This window comes from Eurosta solidaginis, chromosome 5 (genome assembly GCF_040869045.1).
Source record: "Eurosta solidaginis isolate ZX-2024a chromosome 5, ASM4086904v1, whole genome shotgun sequence".
In the NCBI taxonomy this organism is placed as follows: domain Eukaryota; kingdom Metazoa; phylum Arthropoda; class Insecta; order Diptera; family Tephritidae; genus Eurosta; species Eurosta solidaginis.
The window spans coordinates 87549376-87575779 of record NC_090323.1 but is presented as its reverse complement, the minus strand read 5'-3'; the positions used below and the strand labels follow the sequence as shown (position 1 = coordinate 87575779).

At 35.5% G+C, this 26404-nt stretch overlaps 1 protein-coding gene across 1 annotated transcript in view; it reads right to left on the bottom strand.

Moving 5' to 3' along the window:
• Positions 1–26404, bottom strand: part of TfAP-2 (transcription factor AP-2) — an 859649-nt gene that overhangs the window by 338536 nt on the left and 494709 nt on the right. The window contains exon 3 of the mRNA XM_067792408.1: positions 2329–2514. Coding sequence (XP_067648509.1) covers positions 2329–2514 — 186 coding nt within the window. The remainder of the gene's footprint in view (positions 1–2328; positions 2515–26404) is intronic.

The following is a 26404-nucleotide window of genomic DNA, read 5'->3' as shown; positions in this document are numbered from 1 at the left end:
TAAGTCAGGGCGCAGTACACGAAATAAGCTGTGACCTTAGTTTTTGAGATAATTTTAGTTTTTATTAAATAATTAGCACAAAAGTGTAAACACATGAAAATTAAGTATTTGTTCAAATAAAAGCATATTTTTATTAAAATTGTGCATTTTAATTTTTTTCACACCGTCACTAGTTTCTTTTCTATATAGCTCTTCAATTTCGTTCTGTACCTGCACGAAATAAGCTGTGAGCCACTGTAATTCGAAATTAGTTCTGCACTGCCTCAAAAGAAGAGGTTTGTAATGTCTTGACGCTCGTTCGAAAGAAAGGGGATAGAAATTAGTCCGCTCAGTAGTTTAGCCATAAATAATACGCCTAGCATTTCTCTACGCTTGCGAGAGTTGGAGGATTGATAAGCTTTAACCGACTAGTATAAGGTGAAAGATTATACGCAGAGTTTCAATGAAAATTCCTTAAAGATAAAAGTAAAAATTGCTTCTGTATTGACTCAAGCCTATCTGCATGAACTTGATATCGCGTATTCCAGACTGTATTCTATTAACGGTCTAACTAATGTGGTAAAAAGGGCTTTGGTTACATTCTGCTCACTAAATTCTTTAGACCATCGCTTCACTAATGACAGAACACCTTTAGCCTTACTGAAAGTAGTCACAATAATATGAAGGTTGAAATTAAGTTTAATATCCATCGCGACTCCCAAATCAACAATATAATTTACTGATGCAAGACAAAAAATATTAATTACGTAAGGCAAAGATCTCCGGGAGAGGCACATGAATTTACATTTATTGAGGTTCAGCGACATTGAATTCGCGTTGCACCAAGCAACTAAGCGGTTTAAATCCGCTTGAAGCAAGAGAGGTTCTTCAATAGATGCATAGAGGACCTAAAAAGTTTAATATCATCAGCATACATTAAAACCTTGGAATATTTTAATGTGGTACAGATATCATTAATAAATAGCAAGAACAGAATTGGACCGAGACGACTGCCATGTGGTACGACAGAGGGAACATTAATGACATTTAAAAGAGTATTTTTAAAAATTACTTGTTGCGTTCTACCGCAGAGATACGAAGATATCTGCTGGGTGAGACCAGATTGGAAGCCAAGTCGATCCAGCTTGTGGGTAAGCAAGGAGTGGGATGTTTTATCAAATACTTTACTGAAATCAGTGTAAATAACATCGGTGTGAAGATTTTCTCTTAATCCATTAGAAACATGAGTTGTGAATTTAAGTAGGTTGGTAATGGTGGATTTTCCTTTACAGAATCCATGCTGGGAGTCTGAATTCAATGTAGAAATGGAAAATGTTAGCTGATTAGTAACAATGGCTTCAAATACCTTTGGGATGGCAGCCAATTTTGCAATTCCTCGATAATTTTCTACACATGACCTACTGCCGTTTTTGTGGAGGGGTATGAGATTAGGAAAGATTCCTTCGAAACAGAAGGAAAACCCCATGTTTTAGGGACACGTTGAATAAATCAGTTAGAGGCATATAAATGTGTCCAGCGCATTTTTTAAGAAAACACGTAGGAATTAGGTCAGGACCGTATTTATAAGATTCCTTCAAAGACGTTAAATGTGTAAAAACTTCTTCTGGAGATATTGCTGGAATATTAATTGCGTTAAGTTGATACAACATAAAACCGGTGAACGGTCAAACGTATTTATGCCTTAATATGGACATCAAAAACGAGAGCTTTCGTAGATTTGAAAAATATATGAGATTCCACCAAATCAAACCTCTCTGAGCTAATAAATGCATCTTTCGCTGTACAAAAACTGTTACAAACGTCCACGTGATACCGATTAATATTTTGTTGTGTGCTTAGTCGTTGTGCTTAGTTGGGTTCGATAGGGACTTTACGGTAGGCCATAGCTTACTTACACCGGCAGAGAGGTTACAATTCTTTAGATGCTCCGTTAAGACATATACCATCGATTCAAAGGAGTAGGAAACCTTATTCTAAATCACTTTTTCACACCACTATTTTCCACCAGTGTAGGACGTTTTTTTATTGTAATTTACTTTTACATTTTACTTAATATTTTAGATAATTTCTTTCATACATATGTACTTAAAAATGTCCCCGTTTTTCAGCCGTTATGCGCTTTATTTAACTTAAAGAGCTTTAATGCAATTCCAGATTCCAAAATTAATTTGACTGTTATTTCACAAAATTGATATGCAAATATGAAATTTATCACATTTTTGGATAGAGCTAGTTGCACTGAGCTCAGAACTATAAAATCTAAAATTTGCAAATGTTGCTACTTGGGTAGTTTTACAATTGCAAAAACTTCGACGATATGTAACTTACCACATGACCTTGAAGTTCTGCTTCCCTATGAGATCTATGAATACCAAGTTGATCTTGAGTAGTCCGTAAGCCTGCTAGTTGGTTGTAATGATGCAGCGGAGCGTGATGAAGTGTCGACAGTGGTTGCCCGTATGGATCTGTACCCAAATACTCTAAAGCTCCATGGTTCTGTAAATATGCAGGTACCTAATCAATGTTGGATTATTTGTACATCTTCAACTCAATGTGTTGGTATCTACATATGTACATATATTAAGACCTACTATGTTATAAAATTACAGCGCTTACGTAAGAAAATTTTTCATAATTGAAACATGTTTGATTGAAGGTTAGTTTTTGTATGAACCCAATTCCAATATCACCTAATAATTTTTGTTATCGTTTTTTTTTAGTCGTTGGTCGTCAACTATTATTGTTAACAAGTCAAAACAAAATGGATGATAAAAAAATTAATAATGGCCACCATGCATAAAAAACGAGCTTTAGCTCGAGTCGAGCTGTCATGTATGTCATGTGCTGTGTTCAAGCAAACAGATACAGATCATACTCGCTTTGGTACACCTTTAAAAATTTTAGCGTAAATTTGAATCTTTTATGTATTACATACATGACCAAACCAAATTTGGTTTAAAATTCAAACTTTTCGACTACATATGTAGAAAAAAGAGTTTCTAATTGGGTTTGGATTTAAAACTTAAAGTTTTGATATTAAAACCTGTGTACTTTTTTACTCTTAAAACGAAAAGCTTAAAAAAGGAAACCAATAATTTTTAAATCTAACCTGATAATTAAAACAATAGGTGTCAATTCAATCGGTTCTTTATTTTAAACATTAAGTAATTGCTACATTTGAATCAGGATTGGACATCTTACCTTCATTTTTTGTGGATAGGTCAGTATCAGATTTGTGATTTCTGCTCTACTGCATTTTTACGATCGGCAAATTATGGAGCTTTAAACCTTATCCTGCAAAAATTGTTGGATTACGTGTTCCATTTTCTTCATGTTGGAGTACTCTAACAATACTCCTTTGCAATGCGTTTGCGGACCACCATCAGCCGATCATTGCTCGTTTTTTAACCACCGTGATCACGACACTATGACGATCGAACAGAGTTGCCAAAAAAAAAATATTGCATACAAATAACTGATAATAAAATTTTACTATGGCAACTCTGATAAAATGCAACCGTGCAGTGGTTTTATGTATACATACTATAGTATAGAGAAATATTAGTTTCTTTATTAACGCAAATGCTAAATAACATAAGTATATTCGTAGTACAAAATATAAAAGTTAGTTGCCGCTCTTCATTTACTTTCATTTTAAATTAAGTTCACTCCAATAATTCTTGCCGACACAATTCCTCTTTAGTATTTTGACATATGATCCTCTGTGGGTGCTCCATGGAGTACTATAGTAAAAGTACTTTGTATAGTACTCTCACGTATGTACTCTATGGAATACTCACAAACAAAGCGAGAGTGGGATCACCTACTCCACTCCTAGGATATCGCAATGTTAATTGGAGCACATTTTTTGTAGGAATACAGATTAGTTTTGGAACACTCCTATACTCCTAAAGGAGTATTCCTTACGCTATTTATGGAGTACTCGCGTTTTTTGAAGGTTATACTGTTTTCACACAGAAACTTAATGATCTCATTTCACCTTCTAATGAAATCGTAAATTTTTTGCTTTCACACATAAGTAGCTGCTCGATTAGTATGAAGGATAAAATGTCAAACGAATAAAATGACAATAAACTTTATGATCTCATTTCACCTTCTAAGGAAATCGTAACGCACGTTGTTAACAATCTATAATAAAAGGGGGTGAAAAGCATACAAAGTATTGGAAATTTTTGTTTTGTACACTTTCTTTTGACACCGAAAATATGAAGTATTTACAATAATTCGTCTATATCCTTTTTTGTGGTTTTTTCATTAAATAAGACATTATTAAAAAAAATAAAAAACAATCCATTGTGTCACCCAGAAAAGCTTTAAGTAGAGGGTATATTGTTAATTTCCACGTGTGTACACTTTCTTTTGAAACTGCCTGTACGTCTGTAGCTTTTAATTTTTTTACAATATATTCTTGTTTTTTGTGAGTTAGAAAACGGTCAGCATTCTCTTAATACACTTATTTTGAAATTGAGACTTTAAAATAAATTGTTGAAATTTTCGATTGCAACTTCAGTCATATTTGCTCTTTCAGCTTTTTGCCTTTTTATTTTCTTGAACTAACTAAGCCAGGACGCGCCCGTTGAACCCCGTTACCAATATACACTATTATATTCTTGCAGAAGAAGAAAGCACACTACCAAGAGAGACACGAGTCACCCTGTCCCAACTTTGTTCTGGATCCTGTCAGGCTAAACTCCTACTTGTCCATTGTTAACCCTGACAAACGTAATGAATGTCCTGTATGCGACGTGTCCACACATGACACCAACCATCTTTTAAATTGTAATGGGGAACCTACCCGTCTAACACCAACCTCCCTACCATCCAACCCAACTGAAACTGCAAGTTTCCTTGAACCTCTATAGGTCTTTGATGACAATTTGTGAGTGAAGCACCCATTGAATAGGGTGAATCACTGTTAACACAACAACATGACAATCTGTGAGTTGATTTAGCCATATCCGTCAGTCAGTCTGTCTGTTTGAACGCAAACTAGTCCCTTAATTTTTAGATATCTTAATGAAATTTGGTGAGCAAGAATATTTTGGTGTCTGATTAGACACTTGCCAACCACCAGATGAACTTGCAGTATACATATATTCTCCATACAACCGATGCTTAAGAAAAAAGATTTTTTTTCATATCTTTTCAGTGGCGTATCCAAGTGGGGAGGGAGGGGATTAGGGGGGAATAGATGCCCTCCTTCGTCGCTCAACTTCTTATTTTACTTCGTAATTTATATTAAAATTACCAATTTTCCTTCTGGATTATCAAAAAAATACAAGGGAAAATCAAAATCTCTATATAAGTACGTACGTGGGAAGGTAATATTAATGTTCAATTTTGTAATGGAGTATACAGTGCTCATGAAATTCCATAAGGTCGGTCCCAACGAAGACTATCTCAGTTCGTTATTTGCGTCGAAGACTAGCTCAGTTCTCTTATTTGCATCGAAGACTATATAAAAACTTGTTCAAAAATTGTGAAAAGTGTGCAAATGACATAGGTATAGAAATCAAAAAAAAAAAAAAACGATTGAAATCTAACCAAGTTCCGCAAGATCTAGCTGATTATTTAAAGGTATCGGTCTTTTACCCATTTATTGACCATATAATAATGAAATTTAATACTCGATTCAATGAACAAAAACAATCTTCAAAGGATTTGCTTCAATTTTTTTCGGCTAACCGCACTGATGTTAATGACACGAAATTATTGAAACTAGGTCAGTATTATGAGCCGTACATTTAAAGTAAAAATATTGTAGCAGAAACCAATGTATGGAGGGCGCTTTTAAAGCGACAAAATCTTTCACCACAAAATGCGCTGGTCGCACTTCAAAGCTACGACAAAACTTCATTTAATACCTATTTCAATTGCTTAATGCCCCTATTACGGTATACAACTCAACTTAGTTGGGTTGTAATTAAAACAACTCAACTTTCAGACAACTCAACTTCTGTTTGGTATGACGAATTACAACTTATTTCATTTGAAGTTGAATTGGTGCTGCCAAGCTAAGAAAGTGATGATTTGACAGATAAATGAACAGCTGATCAATTTGTGGCTAAAATTTAAGCATTTGCAAATGATGTTTTTATTAATAGCAAAATGGATATTAGCACAGAATTATTTTATGATGATGAAAATAATGGTGAAAAAATTTATATGCAGCGAATAAGAAAACATTTACGCGATCACTCTAATCCCTTGGAATTACCAAGCACCAATAAGAAAACGTTCAAGTGACAATTGATAAGATTCTAATGTAGTTATTTTGCAGATTTGTAAGCTATTTTCGGTTAAGTAAGGAAGAATTTTGCTCCTTAGTATACGAAATGAAGGGCCATTTCCGCAAACGCGTTCGAGGGACGGCTGTACCTCCTATTTTAAAATTATGCGCTACACTCCGATTCCTTGCTGACGCAAGTTATAAAAAAATCTGTGGAAATGATTTTAGTGTTGGACTGGCACAACCTACAACATCTATAGTTGTCAAAGAGGTTTTAGATATTATTGAGGAGCATATTTATGCGAAGTGGATTAAAACTCAAATGACTGTAGAGGGTCAAAGCACTTCAAATATCGCGTTTTATTCCAAAAAAAAAGGTTTCCCCGGAGTAGCGGGTTGTATCGATGGGACTCACGTTCGCATAATTTCACCCATAAAAGAAATGCAACATTTATATCTAAATAGGAAAGGCTACTACAGATTAAACGTCATGATTGTAAGTAAAAGTGAACACGCAAATAATAATTTTGAACCAAATTATTGGCAAACTTATTTTCAGCTTTGCGATTAAAAAATGTTCATCCGGTATGTGGATGCCAGGCATTCAGGCGCTAATCACGACTCATTTGTTTTTAATGTGAGTGACTTAAAGGTTCATTTGGAGAGAAACGTACAGAGTAACTCTTAGATCTTGGGTAAGACTGGTTGTTATTAAATATAAAAATAAATATTTTAAAATCCATTCTTTAAGGCGATGCTGGTTACCCTCTGAAAACTTATTTAATGACTCCTTTTCGCATGGCAGAATCTGGTTCTCCGCAATCTCGCTACAATACCGTACACTCAAAGGCCCGAAATATTATAGAGAGAACAATTGGAGTAGTAAAGAGCAGACTTCGTTGTCTTTTATCAGCGCGTGGCTTACATTATTCACCTGAAAAGGCCAAACAAATTGTGAATTGTTGTTGCGCTTTGCATAATATTTGCCAACACTTTCGAGTGGATCCTCGTGAAGATATATCACCGCCAGAATGATTCCAAATGATATTATGTTATCCATTTAATCAATTTGTAATTCATTCAGTCTTTTATTTCAAAAGTTTTGGCTAAAATAAATACTCATAACAAAAATATCACTTAATGGCTCTTAAAACTAAATTTGACCTTTTTTCATTCAGGTTTGCGTTATTTAAATGTTCCTAAAACTTATCATAAATGTAAAGTAAAATATCACTTCATGTCAGGTAAACTAGAACTAGAAACTAAAATATCTTTTCATTAAGAACTTTAAACTAAAAATATTTCTGCTATAAAAAAAACAGGTTTTCATCGTGAAAAAAATAACTAAAATATTTACATATTTGTTGAGCGGCTCAATTTTTTAATTTTTAGCTTTACAATTTCTGCCTTCAACGCACATATCTCGCGTGCTTCCTGTGCTTGCTTCTTGTAAAGCAAATATTTTTTTTGCTTAAACTCCAGCAATTTTTCGTTGACTTTATGGACAGCACCTCTCCAGCCGATCAATTTTTTTAAAAGTTTTTTGCGTTTCTGTCTGATTGGTTAGAAGCTCCAGACGCTCAGTGTCAACATTGCCACGCCGGCGATTTCGTGATCTTGACGGAGTGGGAAGCTCGCCTGCGTTTGAACCAGTGGGCTCCCTAGTCGTGGACGCGGCTGCAGACATGGTGTTAACATGCTCTTCGTCATCGCTAGCCGGTGGCATATTCTCCGTCCCGAAAGCTCGACCACTAGGTGCAACTTTTCTTCTTATTTGGATCAGTTGCGCAACACTTTCCTCTAGCGGGCTTAGGGATTTTTCTTGAGACGGACCTCCGCCGGTTGCAACAAGATTGTTGCGGTTGCTGGAAAGCTTTCTTTTTAAATTCGCTTTATAATGTACCCAAACCTAAAAGAGAAATATATGTATACACATGTAAAATGTCAATGCGCTTTTAATGTGTTCATCTATTTTCACAACTCTACATACACGTGTCCACTCCGGTGCAGTTCTTGTCGGTGGTCCCAAACTATTTAGCTCTAAGGCGAATTCCTCCCATAATTCCTTCACTCTATTTTGGCTGCATCCGAACTGCGGCTTGCCTCGTCCAATTTTGGGATGTCGCTCCATAAGTTCAATCAGGAGGTCGAAGCGTGTCTTTTGATACCAACCTTGAAAATTTTTGTTAAAAATTAGGCGGTGAACCGTCTTGTAAAATGTTACCTTTTTTTAAAACAACTGCAAAATTGTATGAGACAACTGCTAGTAATCAGTTGTAAGATTTTGACGTCTTTGACAACTACACCAACACAAGGTTGTAAATGGTAATGCCACAAAAATTGTTAGACTAGACAACTCAACCAACATTTTTTTCGACAGGTTGAGTTGTAATCGGTAATACCAAATTGCAAAATTTCAACCCAACCAGAGTTGAGTTGTAAACGGTAATAGGGGCATTATCTTCGCAATTCTACGGGACAGGTATTTGAAATATCACTACATTGCTTTATATAGATTAATATCTATCTTATACTAGGTTCAAACACACTTTTATACTATTTGGGAAATTTATTACGCAATTTATCATATAATAAATTGTAATAATAAATTGCCAATTTAAAAAAAATTGCGTAATAAATTGTTTCAAACTGCAAATACAACCTTGTAAAGTGTGTTTATTGAGTAGATTTCAACGTCAGTTGCGCATGGCTGAACTATATGGTTGGCTCATCTCATCAGCTGATTTTATGTCTTTCATTTCACTGGAGTAGGGATTGTCAAAAGAAGATGGCAAACTCAAAATTAAACCAAAACGTTGAACACATTTTCTTACAACACACAAAAATTTCAAAGTTTTATGTTTTCATTCCATTTCATTCGCCTAATACCAACACGCACATTTTGACAGTATGAACAAAGGTATGTTCTTGCTGTAGAGATGAGCCAAGCAGCTATCAAATTACTATTGTGTAAGCTTAATCGAGTTGTATGAACAGCACCCAATTCAAATCGAAATTTCCTCAATTTATTTTTCTGTTTGAACATAGTATTAGCTTTTTTTCATTTTAATGTAAGGAGCGGCTGAATGGTTTCACAATATTGACTATTCATCGCGATGGACCAATAACACCGGAAGAAATTATTGAGAGATTGAGTGTTGGAGCGAAGACTAAATTTCGTTTTATAAGAAACAGAATTAAAGTTTTAAATAAAGCTTTTCAATTTAATTGAAATAAATGAATAATAACACAATTTAATTGATATAATACAAGTATTTCCCTTGAAGTAAACGATTTTGCATAAGTATATGCATGTATATATGTATATGATGGTAAATATTGCTTATTTATAAAGAAATACACACAGATGGTAAACCTAGTTACTGTGTGTCTTAATTTCTATTTAACTTAAAATAAATTATTATTCATCCCCCCTTGGCAAAAACCTAGATACGCCACTGTATCTTTTTAATTTATCAGACAGAAGCTTCAAATTTCCCTCGCTTTCTTATATTGCACATTTGTCTTCTGAAAAAGTCTGAGAGATCGGTGGTATAAATAGTAAATATCTCATACGATCTATTCCATATTTAGAAGCAGCTTCAAGTTTCACAAAATGCTTAAATGCTTATGAAATAAATATGCTATGACCTCCGAAAAGATTTTAGGCCCAATTTTTCTTCCAATTTGAGTCGGGCTCCTTTTACTTTTTCATACAAATTGATGGGGGCCTACTTGTTTTATGCCGACTCCAAACGGCATCTGTACGGCAGATGAGTTTTCATGGCAGAAATACACTCGGAGTGCTTACCAAAGATTGCAGAGGGGCGACCACGCTTAGAAATTTTTTTTTTTTTTTTTTTTTTGAAAAAACTAGTTTCTCAAATTTTGATGTTCCTTTGCACGGGGCGTGAACCCAGGATTTTCGGTGTGGTAGGCGGAGCACGCTACCATTACACCACGGCGGCCGCTTATGAATATGGCATATATTGTTGTCTAAAGAAAAATATATCCCATACAACGGATTGTTCAGATAAGAAGCTTTTCGTAGTTCCTGCCTCATTTTAACAACTATAAGCTTCAAATCTCACGAAACGATTACGTTTATGGCATATATGTTTTCTTGTCTGAAAAATCGTACAGATCGCTCGTATATTTAGTATATATCTCATATAACCTAATGAGGATCACCAATCAATTATTTATTTGATATTTATATTAAACAGCCAATTAATCGGATATTACGAATGATATAAGATTATTACTCAGCTCCAGGTATGAGATCTTCGGCACAGTCCCGTCTTAACGTGTTACTAAATATGTACATATAATTTTAGAGTACAAATTTAATTTAATCTTTATTTTACAAAACTAATATTCAAATATTATTTTTTTTTTTTTTTTGGACGGAGCTAGATGTACTAAGGTCAGGGCTAGAAATCTCAAGTTTGTAAAATGGTTGTATTTGGGTAGTTTTGCAATTTGAAATATATGCGGTTTTGCAAAAACCCTCCACGATATATACAGTTGAAGAAATTATTACAATACCCAAGAAAACTCGTGGCAACATCCGACACCATGTTATGCGAAATTTAGTGAGCTCAACTGTACAAATTTTGAACAACGATCAGATCAAAGTAGAAAATTTTAAAGAATAGAGACAAAAAATAATAGTAGTATTCTCTGTATAGAATCCATAGGAAACAAAGAAAGTTTTTCATTTCACTGTCAAAAGTTTTACACATGTAACAACAAAATACATCAGTGAAAAATTTTCTACTGTGTCTAGACCTTTTTTATTCAAACCCATGTATATTTGAATAAAAAATTTATAATAATGACAAGAATGCTGAAACTCAAGTTTTAATTAAAAAAAAGTATTTTACGCGGAAGTTTTGTAAACTTTTTCGATTCATAAAATCACCATTTTAGATTAAACTTTTGGCGCTCAATGCATTATTATATCGAAAGAACATTACTAGTGTAAGCGGTACCATAATGCAATAATACCGGTGATGACAACAACATAACCTCAATTTCTGGTACGGCTTATAAAGTTTTAATATTTCTAAACGCATAGTAAAATCTACTCCGATCGTAGTAGAGCTCAGTAGCAGATATGTATGATAGACAACCCTCTAAAATATGCATGCCGAACTTGTCAGAATAAGGGAAAACCTCAAAAGGATGAGAACATCTGAAAATTCATTTCATCATGAGTGGTGCGTTCTCTAAGTGCTCTATATTTGGTTTTGAATATTTTCTACGTTTACTACGTTTTCTAGGCTGGGAGAAACCTTTGAAAATCTTAACGTCTACTTTCGTGGTCTGTCCCGAACACACAACTGACGCTAAAAAATATGTAAAAAATGGATTTCCAAAAATTTAAGAAAACTATTTACAAATAAAGGGACCCGCTTGAGTTTTAGGCTGAATTTGAGCTAGATACATCCATATTAATAAGCCTACCATATGCCTTTTTTCTACTTTTTTTTTTATAGGTTTAAGTTACTCCCGCGCCATGTATTTGTTCACTGATGAGAATTATTTGGCCCATTCGAGGAACTAAATTCAGGTGGCTTTAAAAAATTTATTTTTTATAAATATTATTTAAGTATGTATTTATTTTTAATGAAGAAAATATGGATGTCTTTTCGTTGTTCACTCTTCTGCTTTCTTGGTCGATGTTTTTTCCTTTTTGTCTAATTAGTGAAAGACTGCTTGACTCATATGGCTTTTTACACATTGTAAAATATTATCGTGTAAGTGCTTTCTGTTTGTGTAAATGTGTAAATAATTTTTTTGTGATCTCTATTAAACAAATGAATTTACTTCTTTTAAAAAATTGTCTATGCTGATGAAGAATAGTTTTTGGTCAATCCTAAATAGTTCTTCTAGGTTACTACTCGAATTCACATTTGGAAAATTGACTCTATTTGACTCGTATTTACTGCAGCTAAAGATGATGTGTTCTGCTTCCTGCTTCGACTGAGCAGGTATCGCATTTCCCACCCACAATTACTTGAAGTTTAGCCATTGCGTTGTTACAGAAATCCGTGTCCTGTGAGTATTCTGTTGACTTGCTTGATTTTGTTTGCTTTCAATTCATAGGGTATTTTACCAAACCATGATTTCTTTAGAATCTTGGAGAATAATCTGTCGTATGATTTTCCTTTATCGTTGAAGTCGTCGAATAGTTGGTTTGCTTTTCTTTCAATTTCTTGGCATGCATTATTTATTGTCCTCTTCACGTCTATTTTTTGACCATTCCATTTTGCTCTTTTTGCCGCCCAATATAAGTTAACACAATAAACATTCTAAAACCCAGAAATTCATTCTATCACGCTGGTTCCAAGTATCCAAATACAAATAATGCAATTCTTACAAGCGCATTCGTCAAAACTGCTGACTGCATGTCTAGACACAGATATCTTAACGCGCATTCGCCAAAATTGCTGACAATATCAAATATCTGGACACCAGATATCTCAAATCAAGGCTATATTTCTGAGCTGCGGCGCAACAACAAAATATTCACCAAGCAGTGACGCGAGAGCGAAGATCAGGAAATATAATTAAGTACTTTTTCAAATTGTAACTCAGTCCTCATTTATTAGTGAAATAAAGAACACGGCCATCAGACGTAAGAAAAATTATTTTTTTTAATAATGTAGCTCATTCTAAATTCACTTATACTGTATTGTTTTGTTGAATGCCTCTATGTCCTGGTGTGAAATGGAGTTATATTTTTATAATGAGGCTATAATCTATTTTCTGTCTAATGCCGATAGCTATGAAGTTGTTGGTATTTTTTATTATATAACGCAAGAACGCCTGATTTGCTATCTGTAAGAATTGCAATTTTAGGAAAATCATGCATCAGTGCGTGGTCTACAGCCTCGTACGTCATTGGCTACTTTTTTGGACCTTGCGATTTCTTTAAAAAAGCGAATGCCTACATTGAAAGAAAAAGACTGGTCAAATCAATCGAAATACGGGTCAATTCAACCAAAATTTCTGTTAATTATTATCCATCGCAACAAGATGTTGAATCAACTGCGCACAAATCGTTGATTCGTAATTGACCGTTTTAGTAGTCAAATGAACAAAAAAAAGTTGTTGCGACAGCTTTGTACGAAAGTACTTATGTTGCCATATAAATAAATAAATGTAAGGCGCGATAACCTCCGAAGAGATCTAAGGCCGAGCTTCTCTTCCAATTTGCGTCGTGCTCCTTTTGGTTTTCCTACAAATTGGGCGGACGGGACCTACATGTTTTATGCCGACTCCGAACGGCATCTGCGAGGCAGATGAGTTTTCACTGAGAGCTTTTCATGGCAGAAATACACTCGGAGCGCTTGCCAAACACTGCCGAGGGGCGACCCCGCTTAGAAAAATTTTCTTCTAATTGAAAAACCTTATTTCTAAAATTTTGATGTTATTTTGCCGTGGGTGCGAACCCAGGGCATACGGTGTGGCAGACGGAGCACGCCACAATCACACCACGGTGGCACTTACTAACCGAACGTCAATTGGGCTTACATCAAATATGCTGGCATACATTAAACATTATACACTTTATTATTTTGTTTTATTAAACGTACTTTCACCAAATTTTATATTTTATAATTTATTTAATTTATAGTTTTGAACTTCGCTTTGCAAATAGAAATGAAAATAGTAGTCACAAATTCTTGATTCTCAATTCTTTCGGTTGCAGCTCAGCTCATTCTCAATTTCTCCTCTCGCATGTAGTTGCCACACTTGATTGTTTCGTAAAAAACTTGTATAAATGTTTGACATAGCATTTTAAATAGAGAACTTGTAAGTTATAGAGTAAAGAATCAAATCGCTAGAAGGTAATTCACCACTGGAGTAACTTTACATGTAATTCGGCAAGTTTAATTTTCGTAACACTTTAAGTTGAAACCAAAGGGCATAAATTAACAAGAGACATCACTTAACATGTGTGCTTCGAACCCAAACTACTCGTTGATTTAGATTGTGGTTACTGACATTTCTTTTTAAGGCTGTCCGCAAAAACACGGCGAAAACCACGGTTGCCACTTCGGCCTCTGTTTGGTGCGCTGTTACATTTTTGTCAATTTTGGTGCCACGATTTAGTAGCCACGATTTTGATATTTTTGTCTTTTTCACTACTGCACAGATTCAAAAATCGTTCAATCATTTAATTGTAGCAGAGCAAAGGCTATTCCGGCACATAAAAGAGTAATGTCGGATTTTACAAAAACAAATTTTGTAGATAGTTGATGAAACAACGGACTTGTCAGAACGAGAGGTCATGTTTTGGTGGTTAGATATTTCGATCGATTAAATTAAAAATTTATTTCAAAATCACGTGTGCCTCTTGGTAAATTCGAATCGTTTTGATTGAATCTTTTGTTTAACATTGTTAAAATGTTTGTGAAAAGTTACTATAAAAAACCATCTGCAAATTGAAAGAGTTTTGAATTCGGATCATTGATTTCGTGCAGGCTGGCCTTGTAGATGCTAAAGAGTAGTGACCTTAGTCCACTTCCTAGAACGAGTCCTTTGTTTGCTGTGGTTGTTTGGTTTCCCTAATTTAGTATTCGATTTTATAGGAAGTTACTTAGCCAGCTAGTTATTTTTGAAGGAATGTATTTGTCCTGTAAGATGGTTATGAATTTATGGATTTTTATGTCGTCATATGCTTCTTCAATATCAATACAGGTACCAGTTAGCTGCCAACCTTTGCTTTTACAAAATAGTACCGTATTCAGGACACCGTTCATACTCATTGTTGTTTATCTTTTTTTCCTAGATCGTGGTAGTAGTAATCCTAAATTCTCTATAAGGTTATCTAACTTTAGTAACCTTTCTACCATTTTGTTAAACGTGCACAGTTGGGAAATTGGTATTTAGTTGATAATTTCGTCTGGTTAGGTGTTAGAATTAAGTGTCAATTTTGATCTTTCTCCATTCCACGGGGATATCTCCCTTGTCCCATAAGTCCTTAAGAATTTTAATTTCATACATTATACATCATTGACCATTTCCCTTGGAGTGGTTAAAATTCTTTAAAGTGTTGCAAGGATATTTCCGGTACTTAATTTGGTATGATTATTTCAAGGAGTGGTATATTATTTGGTCGAGCGCTGGTAATCTTGGATTTGTGTTTCAAAAAGCTTCCCGTTTGTAATTAATTCCAGTTGTTGTTGGTTCGCTTCTGACATCCATATTTTTTATATTATCAATTTTCTTCCATACTTGTTTGTAATCGTTTGATTACGAAACTTCTTCTAGTAACTCATTGAAATTATTATTTTCTGTTTTGTTATTTCTGCTTGCAATACTTTTTGTGCATCTGCTAATTTATTCATAATTCTGTATGTTTTGTATCTTTTTCGTGCACTGTCTCTTAATTTGTAAAGACGGTCTAATTCTTTGTTCCATCAGTTTTTTTGGTACATATTTGTTTTTTCCGGTATTTTAATAGTATATTTGTTTATTATGTCCTTGAATGTGTTGTTATGTCCTGTGTGGTATTTCCAATGAGGCAATTGGAAACGTCTGGTAGTACCCTAGAATTTAAGACTTTTCTTGAGTAAGTATTTTGCAGTTCTGTTTAATGTAGCTCGATTAAGATCAGTAAATGATTCCTGTTTGTGATTTTTATTGGTAGGATGGACCTTTTGCTATTAATACTCGCTATGTTTGTGAAGGTAATAGGGCTGATCACATTCAACACGCGTCTACAGACCACAAGCACAATAAATCAAAGCTTGACGACAACCGTATCCAAACATTGTCTTCTTGATTACTTTGAAAGCGGCAGCCACCAATATAAATTACAGCAAACAGTTGCGAAAAATTTAGAAAAAAATATTAATTATGTTTAAAAAATGTCCAAAAGATTGATTTTAGTTTTTATTATCTGTTATTTACTTCTATTTTAGTTTTTATTGACAAAATAAAAAGGACGCAACTCACTGTCGCTTCCCCAAAATAGAATTAGTTTTAATCTGGCTACAACGGCTTTCGTGATTGATTGCCAGCAGCCCCGCTGCTCAGCAAGCCACAACAAGTAACCGCTGCTGCTGGCGCCCCACGGCGCCAACAACTCAAACAGCTGATACCACTCATAACTACTATCTTCGTAGTAGAGTTGGTAGCAATGCTGAGCATCAGCCCTGCCCCCGTCTTCTCCCCCCTCTTTTCCGGCAGAAATCGTACAGGTCAGGGAAACAGACTCTTAGTCTCTACCTGCACAGGTATATAGGCCAGCACAGAATATATAGGTTTGCGACATCCGCCAAATGCAGCTCCTGCCTTGGGTGGTCCCACTTTCCTAGATGTTCTGGTCTCCGCGACGGCAACCCCCCGACGGGTTTCATTGCGCCATGTTGCCAGGTCGCAAACCCCAATCTACCGGGTACCCCAATGCTTGCCCAAGGACGCCCAGTCCCAGGGCCACAACAGCAATTGCGTCCTGGCCTTCCACAACCCAGGCGTAGTCACCCGTCACTTACCCCCAGAGTGGCGACGTCTCCCCCTATGCACTTCAGAATTCTGCAGTTAAACTATAATGGATTAACTGGGAAGATCACGGAGATAATCGATTTCATGAAGCGGCACAACATCCGCATTGCTGCGTTTCAAGAGACTAAACTCATATCAATATCTGCACTGCAAACCTGTTCTGGGTATAATGTCCACAGAAAAGATCGCATGAGCGGAAATGGAGGCGGCCTCGCGTTTATCATACACCACTCTGTGCAATATCATATATTTGATCCTGGCATCGACCGCAGGGACAATGTCTTAGAACGTCAAGGCCTATCTGTCCGGTCAGGCGATGCAAACCTAGAAATCATCAACATCTACATCCCTCCTGTCACCTGTTGCCCCAGTGGATACCTCCCTAATATTAGCGCCTTACTCACTGGCAACAATCGCATTATCTTAGGCGACTTTAATGCCCATCACGATCTATGGCATTCAAACTTGCGGGCGGACAGTAGGAGTGAGATGTTGGCGGATCAAATAGAAGAAACGACGTTCTGCACCATAAACGGAGACGCCCCCACACGTTTGGTAGGAAGCTGTCACAGTTCGCCGGATATTTCAATCGCGAGCGCAGAACTCTTAAACTGCGTCAACTGGCAGCCGATGGTAACATTGGCATCCGACCTCCTGCCTATACTTATTTCGTTCGAGCGTACCGCCGACTTCATCGTTACAGAAAAACGCACTTTCGTAAACTTTAAAAAAGGAAAGTGGGAGGAATACAAATCTTTTACAGACAACCTCTTTGCGGCCCTCCCTATCCCGACTGATGCCCGCCAAGGGGAGCGTGCTTTCCGCAAGGTCATTGAATCCGCCTCGGCACGTTTCATTCCCGCCGGGAGAATTCCCGAAAGTCGAACCCACTTCGCGGCGGATGCCGCAAATTTAGCGAGAGAACGTGGCCTTATAAGACAGCTCGACCCAGGCGACCCCCAAATAAGGGACATAAACCAACGCGTCAGATTGTTTGTGGATGAACACAAGCGGGCAAAATAGGAGGAGCACCTAAGAGGTTGTAACCTCTCTGCCAGTGTGAGTAAACTTTGGTCCACCGTAAAGTCCCTATCGAATCCGTCTAAGTATGACAATGACAAAGTATCTATCGCCTTCGGCGATAAAGTGCTGTCGGATTCGAAAAAATGCGCGAGCGCTTTTTGCCGTCAATATGTAATGCATTCTGCGGTCGGCAAAAATAGACGGAGGGTCAACAGACACGCACATAAACATAAATTCAGCGCGTCACCAATTACCTTCACCGCCAGTGAGGTTGAAGATGCCATTGGTCACGCGGTTTCAAATACTTAGCACATGTCTTCAACCTGTCTTTTTCCACCTTTGTCATACCCGAAAAATGGAAAATGGCCAAGATGGTCCCGCTAATAAAGCCTGGGAAACCAGCTAACATAGGAGAGTCGTATCGTCCGATATCTCTCCTATCGCCAGTAGCAAAGACGCTTGAAACCATTCTGCTCCCCTACTTCCAAGCAAATTTTCAGCTAGCCTGGCTTCAGAAAACTTCATAGCACCACCACCGCGCTAAAAGCTTTTGATATGGTCAACCATGGCACGTTACTGCAAGACCTGGAAGGGTCTACCCTTCCCCCATGTCTTAAAAGGTGGACCGCAAATTATCTGGGTGGTCGGCAGGCATCGGTGCAATTTAGAAACAAAACATCAAAACCAAGAAGAATTAAACAAAGGGTACCACAGGGTGGTGTCCTATCCCCACTTTTGTTTAATTTCTACATATCTAAGCTGCCTTCACCACCAGAAGGAGTCACTATCGTTTCATACGCCGTTTCATACGCCGATGACTGCACAATAATGGCCACAGGCCCAGGCCCACAGATCGATGAGCTCTGCAACAGAATAAACGGCTGCCTCCCTGATCTCTCCAGTTTTTTCGCCTCGCGAGACCTGGCATTATCACCGCCTAAATCTTCCGCGACCTTATTTACAACATGGACGTCCCAAACGTCGACCATTTTGAACATCCACGTCGATGGCACTACGCTACCGACTGTCCTACACCCCAAAATCTTGGGTGTGACGTTTGATCAGGATCTACATTTTGGTGAGCACGCAGCCGCAATTGTTCCGTAATAAAATCCTCAAATCCTTTGCTGGCAGTACCTGGGGAAAAGATAAAGAAACGCTCATTACTACATACAAAGCAATTGGCCAGCCGTTTACGTGCTACGCGTCACCCATATGGTCGCCAAGCCTAAAAACTACCCACTGGAAGAAGCTACAGGCCTGCCGAAATACTGCTCTCAGAATCGCCAAACCAGGTTTCGGCAATACCAATGACGGGAACACTGCTCGTAGGTTTTTCGAAAATTCTGAGGCTAGTGCTGAGATTACGGGATTGGATGAAACGCTCATCAAAAGATTCGACACTCTCCTTCGCGCATTAGCATCTGGGTACAATATAAATATCCAAACATTTGAAAAATTTGCGGTCGAGACTAAAAAAACTATGCATAGATCTCTATCCATGGTTTAATATGCCTGTTACAGTTCATAAAGTCTTAGTGCATAGTACTGATATTATAAAATCAGCAACTTTACCTATTGGTCAACTTTCTGAGGAAGCACAGGAAGCCCGTAACAAAGATTTGAGACGATTCAGGGATGATAACACACAAAAGAAGTCGTGTGAAGCCACGAATAGATCCTTTAGTTAACAGTTTTAGGGAGATACCTAAGAAAAAATGTAAAAGTCTGACTTCAGAAGTCTTAAATTTACTGTCCCCCGATAATGTTGAGGAGTCAATAAATACCCCAGTTGTTTCAAGCTTTCACAGTAGTGTTGCTGATTCTCATGACTATTCCACAAGTGACTCATCGAATGAAAGTGATGATAGCGAATAATAACATAATTATAAAGGATAACCTACCCTATAACTTTTTGTTGGATCAGGTTTTATTTAATTTAAATCTATTGTATTTTCTACTTTGTATGATACTTTACTTTTAATTTTTTGTAATAAGTAATTTTCACATAATTAATTTAATTATTTACATTGTTATTATTATTATTGTAATTCACTTTTACATTCCTGACTGGTACTATAAAATAATTTTGTAAAAATTGTAGTGCCAGGATAAATACTCAAATAAATACAAAATATGTATGTGCATATGTACAGTCACTCACATAAATAAGTAGACACCCCTTTTAGGACAATTCTTACAATTTTCGCTTTCGCAAATTTATTTTAACTAATTTCCCATAATTTGTCACGATCTATAACAAAAACCAAATTATATTTAAAAAATGTTTGAAAAATTCGACGAATTTTGATATTCTAACTAATTTCCTATAAGAAAAGTTGTCACGATCTATAACAAAAACTAAATTATATTTAAAAAACGTTTGAAAAATTCGACGAATTTTCATAAAAAATTTTAATTTTTTTTCCGAATTTTTAGAATTTTTTAGAGTATTGAGATTTGTATTCCATTCAATTTAAGTACAATAAAGTAATATTCTTAAGTCCTTTAAATTTTTTTTGGATCTATGTCACTTATTCACATGAGTTACTGTATATGAAATAAACAAATGTATGCATATGAAGTAAAATTTTGGAAAAAAATAAAAAAAAAGAACATATGGGTCAAAAAATGACGTAGTTGTAATAAATGACTGCATATGAAACGGAAAATCTCATAAAATAATTTTGTCCAGTCGTTTGTCTATTATTTATACCAAGAAAATTTAAATCCGTTGAAACTCCTTCTAAGATATTGCCTCTTGTGTTCGTCGTTATGTTGTCAAATAAGACGTTCAAACTGCAAAAGCGTCTTATTTGGCAACATCACCACCAGCTATTGTTTTACATTTAAGGTTTCTTTCTATTAAAAATATTTTTTCTATTTCTGCTAAATTCAGTGTTTGGATTATTTGTTGGACAATATATGCTATATATCTTTAAGTTATTTTTTAGATTAAGTGTTCTCCACCGTGCCCATCATCACTACAAAATTGAAGTTTTTCGAACTGGTGCTATTATTGCCTTTAATCCAGGTTTGGATAAGTATTGCTACTACAATCTGAAGCTTGCTTCACACTATACATTCCACATAGCATTTGTGATCCTACCACTTGATGCCGTCGCTGAAGTTCCTGCACCCGTAGTTATTTCTGCCCCAACTCTCGAATTAATAAATTTGGCATCCCCAAGTCCTTTAACAGCTCAGCATATTCATCCAAGCTTTCTTTAACTAAACCTAAAAATTTTCTATAAAAAGTAATCAGGATCCCCAAAACCCTTCTACAGAATCCGAACAGCCGACTAGTAATCTTATTGTTGTCCCTGTTAAAAAATTTATTTTTGTGTCAAGATTAGATAAAGACAATATAGAAGAGGACCTAAAGTCGTACATCATCGCTAAGCTTAAATTTTAACTATCCTAGAGATATTTCGTCTTTTAGGATTGATGTATCCGCACAACATTTTGAAACTATATATTGTAACGAAATTGCTTGCAAATCCTCTTATTTGCAATCCTCTGCTAAGTTCGAATCACTAAACTGTTGAATAAATAACTCCAATTTGTAATAATGCAAAATGGCCTTTATTAAAGTACTTCACAATACACTCAAACTGTGCAACGAGTAGCTTGCTTAATAACCACACTGATTGATAGCTCAATGAAACTCTACTATTCAAAATAATACTGCTATTGCTCGCTAGATATCGTCTTAATCGCAACTGCTTGACAACTCAAATCAAACTCAACTCTTCTTACTCGCCTGCCCCGCTTTTATAGTTTACGCTGCATTCTTCTAGGCTCTTCGATTTCCAGAAGTTACTAGTTAGTTCGGCTACAAAATCGCCAGCCACAACTACGTGCACAAATTATTGCTCTCTCTTGTGACAACTCAGATAAGATATATGCATGTATTTGTGCATTGCCGCTCCGATGTTCGTATACGTACATATGTGTAGACGCAATTATTTATTCGTTTATGTAGATACATAATGATTGAATTATTGATGTGCATTCACGTCGCTGGTTACCATCGGCTTAGAGACGATAGCATCGCTCAGTGCTGCTAACATTCGTTACAATATATTAAATAATTCTTTTTGGCCGCCTGGTGCTTTTGTGAGAGAATTCGAGCGTAGGCGCACACTAATATCCTAAATCTCGCTACACTTCCTCAAACTATATTGCATAAAAAAACTGAATGCTAAATCGGTCTTTAATTTTTTATAAGCTTTTATTTAGTTTCACTTTTGTTGTCTGTAATGGAATCTTGTAAGTTAAATTTGATACACTTCCCGGTGTCCGATTGAGCTGAAATTTTGCACGCATGTATAACTCCGATGACAATGCAATATTACTTTGTTAGAATTAGATAAATTAATCGATAACACAGTTATCGGTAAAGATTTGTATTTACTTTGGCATAACAGCCTAAGTCCCATACAAACCCGCCGGTACCTATCCGTGGATTGTGATATTTGGACGTGGTGAATCACGCGTGTCACGCGTGGTGAATCTCAACGCTTGCGAAAAGCGGAGACACAACCCTCTGTTGTATTTCTGTGTATAACCAACATAGCTGAATTTTTAAGGCTGTTTAACTCTGTAATCTTTTCTGTAATTTTTTTTCTTTTGGAAAAATTACCTATTTGAAAAAAGCTGGCTGAAAAATGTTGGCATAACAGTTTAAGTTAAGTCAAGAATGGAAAATCTTGGAAAATTTGAGCAGATGTGGCATTTTCGCGCGTCCGTTGAACGAAACATTGACAATCTGCTGATCATCGCTAGGAAATTAGCGACATTCCATCAACTAAGCAGCACTTTAGCAACACTACTGTTATTATTTGGCCGCTCAAACACACATATATTAATTGTGCATTAAATCTAAAATATACAAATACACCATAATAATTTACACGGCTAAAGCCATAATAATCTACACGGGTCATCAATTCTTTCTCTGATTCAAAATCTGAACTAGCAGCGCTACCGTCAACAGCTCAGTGTCATCATTGCCAGTAGCGCCAATAACACCGAACTCGTGCCTGACACACAAAAGTCGTTTCACTCAATAGCGCAAGTAAAATGTACTACGCACTCACTACTAAGTAGCGTCAAAAATTCGCTTGGAGTCATTTCGTCAATGAGCTACCATTGAGCTGGCACCGCATTGGCGCTGGCGCCATGCAATTTACATCACTAAAATTGCGCGAATGCCCAGGCTCATGACTTCAATACTTATATTTACTATGCTTTAAACTTTGAATACACCGCTGAAGTTGCTGCGCATAAAATGTGTACTAATAAATTCCAATCCGCATTATACCAACAATTTTTGAATATAAAGATATTGCATGCGCGAACTTCGGTGGAAAGCAGCGGAGCGTAACAAAATTCTAGTAGGTCACTTTCACCACACCAAAAACTTTAACACAATTTTTAACATAATTTAAGCACAGAAATACACTGATTGGAGTTTTAGTGAGTAAAAGTTAAAATTCTGAACACATTAGCTGAATAAAAAGTGTACAAATAATTATTAAATAACAAATACAGACAGTGGTAGTTTAACAAATTCTGCTGTGGTAAGTGGTGAATGTGACCTACTAGAATTTTGTGAAGCTTGCCTCACACGATTTTTCGTCTATGCAATGTCTCTATATTATATCGTTTCTGATTATACGCAGATGTAACTGAAATATGTGTTTTTGTTTCACCTCCTTTACTTATATTTAAAGCTTTTCTAAGAACAAGCTTCTATTACTTGTTAATAAAACGAACTAAAAAGTAAAAAATAAAATTAAAGAAAAAAAAACTTTTTTAAAAATAAGCTTTTATTATTTTGGTTAATAAAATTAACTAAAAAGTAAACAATAAATTGACTCTAAAGAAATATAACACTTTATAAGTTCATTGTAAGCTTAAACGATAATTAGGCTTTTTCGTCTGCGACAAAAAAATTCTATATTGTACATAATTATATATTTTTAACATTAAAACTTTACACCTAAATTATTAAATCTTACAGTTTATATCACAGTCCTAATTGTTCTAATAAAAGCGTGTTACATTGCGATAGCAAGAAAATGAGATCCTAAATGTTCTTAATTATACCATCAAAATTTAACACGTTTTTTATTAGAACAATTAGGACTGTGATATAAACTGTAAGATTTAATAATTTAGGTGTAAAGTTTTAATGTTAAAAATATATAATTATGTACAATATAGAATTTTTTTGTCGCAGACGAAAAAACCTAATTATCGTTTAAGCTTACAATGAACTTATAAAGTGTTATATTTCTTTAGAGTCAATTTATTGTTTACTTTTTAGTTAATTTTATTAACCAAAATAATAAAAGCTTATTTTTAAAAAAGTTTTTTTTTTCTTTAATTTTTTTTATCAGATGTTTAAGCACTGAACTAACAGAATTATATTTGAAATCGGTTAATTGCAATTACAACATTATAGCTTTAACTGAAACTTGGCTAAAACCTCATGTATTTAACTCAGAGATTCTTTGCCATGATTACCAAATATACAGAAATGACCGCTTGAACAGAATTCGAGGTGGCGGTTTGCTTGCGGTACATTCTTCTGTACCTTCAGCTTAGGTTAATTTACCCGCTATCGATTCTACAGGATTGAAATGCATTAGAATCAAGCTCGGAATGAGTTGTGTCTATATTGCCGTCTGCTATATCCCATTATCCTCTGATCCTTCGGTGTATATGGATCATATTTAACCGCTGAAAATTGTTAATTCAACGTTGAAGCCCATTGATTCGATGATAGTCCTGGGTGACTTTAATCTGCGGCATATATCATGGACAATATTTATCCTCGTCTATCCTCTATCCTCGTCAGATATTGTCCATAATATGTGCCACAGATTAAAGTCACCCAGGACTATCATCGAATCAATGGGCTTCAACGTTGAATTAACAATTTTCAGCGCCTATTTCTTCAAAACTGTCCAACAACGAATTTTTATCCGAAATGACTGAACTTTGCCTTAAACAGATAACTATAATTCCTAATATGTTCGGGAGGACCCTTGATTTGGTATTTGTTGACGATAAATCACAATGTATTCTTAGCTGGAGTGAGCCTCCAACTGTACCTGAAGACCCTTGTCATTCTTCTCTGGAAATAGCATACGAATTCGAAACAAATTATCTGAGTGGCGCTGTTTATAAATACGACTCTAGTTTCAGATTTGACTTTGCGAAGGTTAATTTTAGTAAACTTAATCAAACTTTATCTACAGTGGCTTGGCCCAAATACGGTGTAGATATTGACAAAGTGTTTTCTGACTTTTATACCATCATTTACGGTATTTTGGAAAAACAAGTACCTAAGCGAGAACTTGTGTCTATCGAACTAGTCCAAATATGGTTCACTAAAGAGCTGAGGTCTTTAAAAAACAGAAAATCGCGATTCTTCAAATTATTCAAAAGGTCGGGCTTTCACTCCGATTACATGCAGTATTCTATTTTGCGTCATAAATATTTTCAATTAAACAAAAGTTCTATAATACATACATCTGCATAACATCGAAAAAAATCATTACCAAAATTCTAGAATAATATGGGAATTGGGCATATTCCGCGTGAGCCACTACTCACATCTTCTTCAGAATTGTTATCAACTTGTGTAATTAAAAGATTTTAATAAAAATCATTACATGTAAAATCATTATTCTATAAGATAAACTTGTCAAAATTTTTCAAATAAAGAAAAACAAATATACATTGATATTATATTTTTTTGCCAATTTTTTTTTGCGGTTATTGAAGCTTCTCGGCCGATGATTTCGAGCCAAAACACAAGTTTTTCTTTTTCATATGATTTTGACGACCTTTTTATAGATGAATCTACAATTTCCTTTTTGCCGGCTCAAAGTCAATAAAGCAAATTCTGTTTTTTATATTATTCCCAATATATTTCAATCTCCGTCGGAGATCGTCTTCAGGGGCTACAACAATAATTGCAAACGTTTTCTATTATATAAGACAGAACCTAAACAAATAAAAACATTTAAAAACATTTTTGCATACATACATTAATTATTTCTATCCGATACACAGCTTCCGTTTAGTTCGCCGTGCAGCTTAGGACTAATTTTACGTGTGTCAAGTAAGTGTCTGTAAATATGTGAACAGTTTTCTGTGTCTGTTTTGTAGTTCAGTCTCTTGTTTGTCGGTGTGTTTGCTATGTGAAGCACAGCTATTCTGGTCTTTAATTTGTTTTTTTTTTATTTACATATTCTTTCGCACAATTATCTTTTTCGTCTCCCACACATGTAATTTTATATATTGTGTTATTTTTGTCCATCGTGTCTACCTTGCTTTTCATGTTGCTGAAAAATATGTTATTAGTATAAGCTGGTTTGTGTGCAATTCTGGTATTCTCCTTATTATAAATATTTGAGGATTGTAGTCGTTCAGAAAAACCTGGTATGTATACCACGGATTTATATTTTGTTGTAGATTTTTCTCCACTTTTCGGGTATTTCACATTTGGGTGTTCTTTAATCAATTTTTGTATTAGAGTGGGAGGGAATTCATTCATTCTTAGTATCTGTGCTATACGTTTTCTATCGTCTG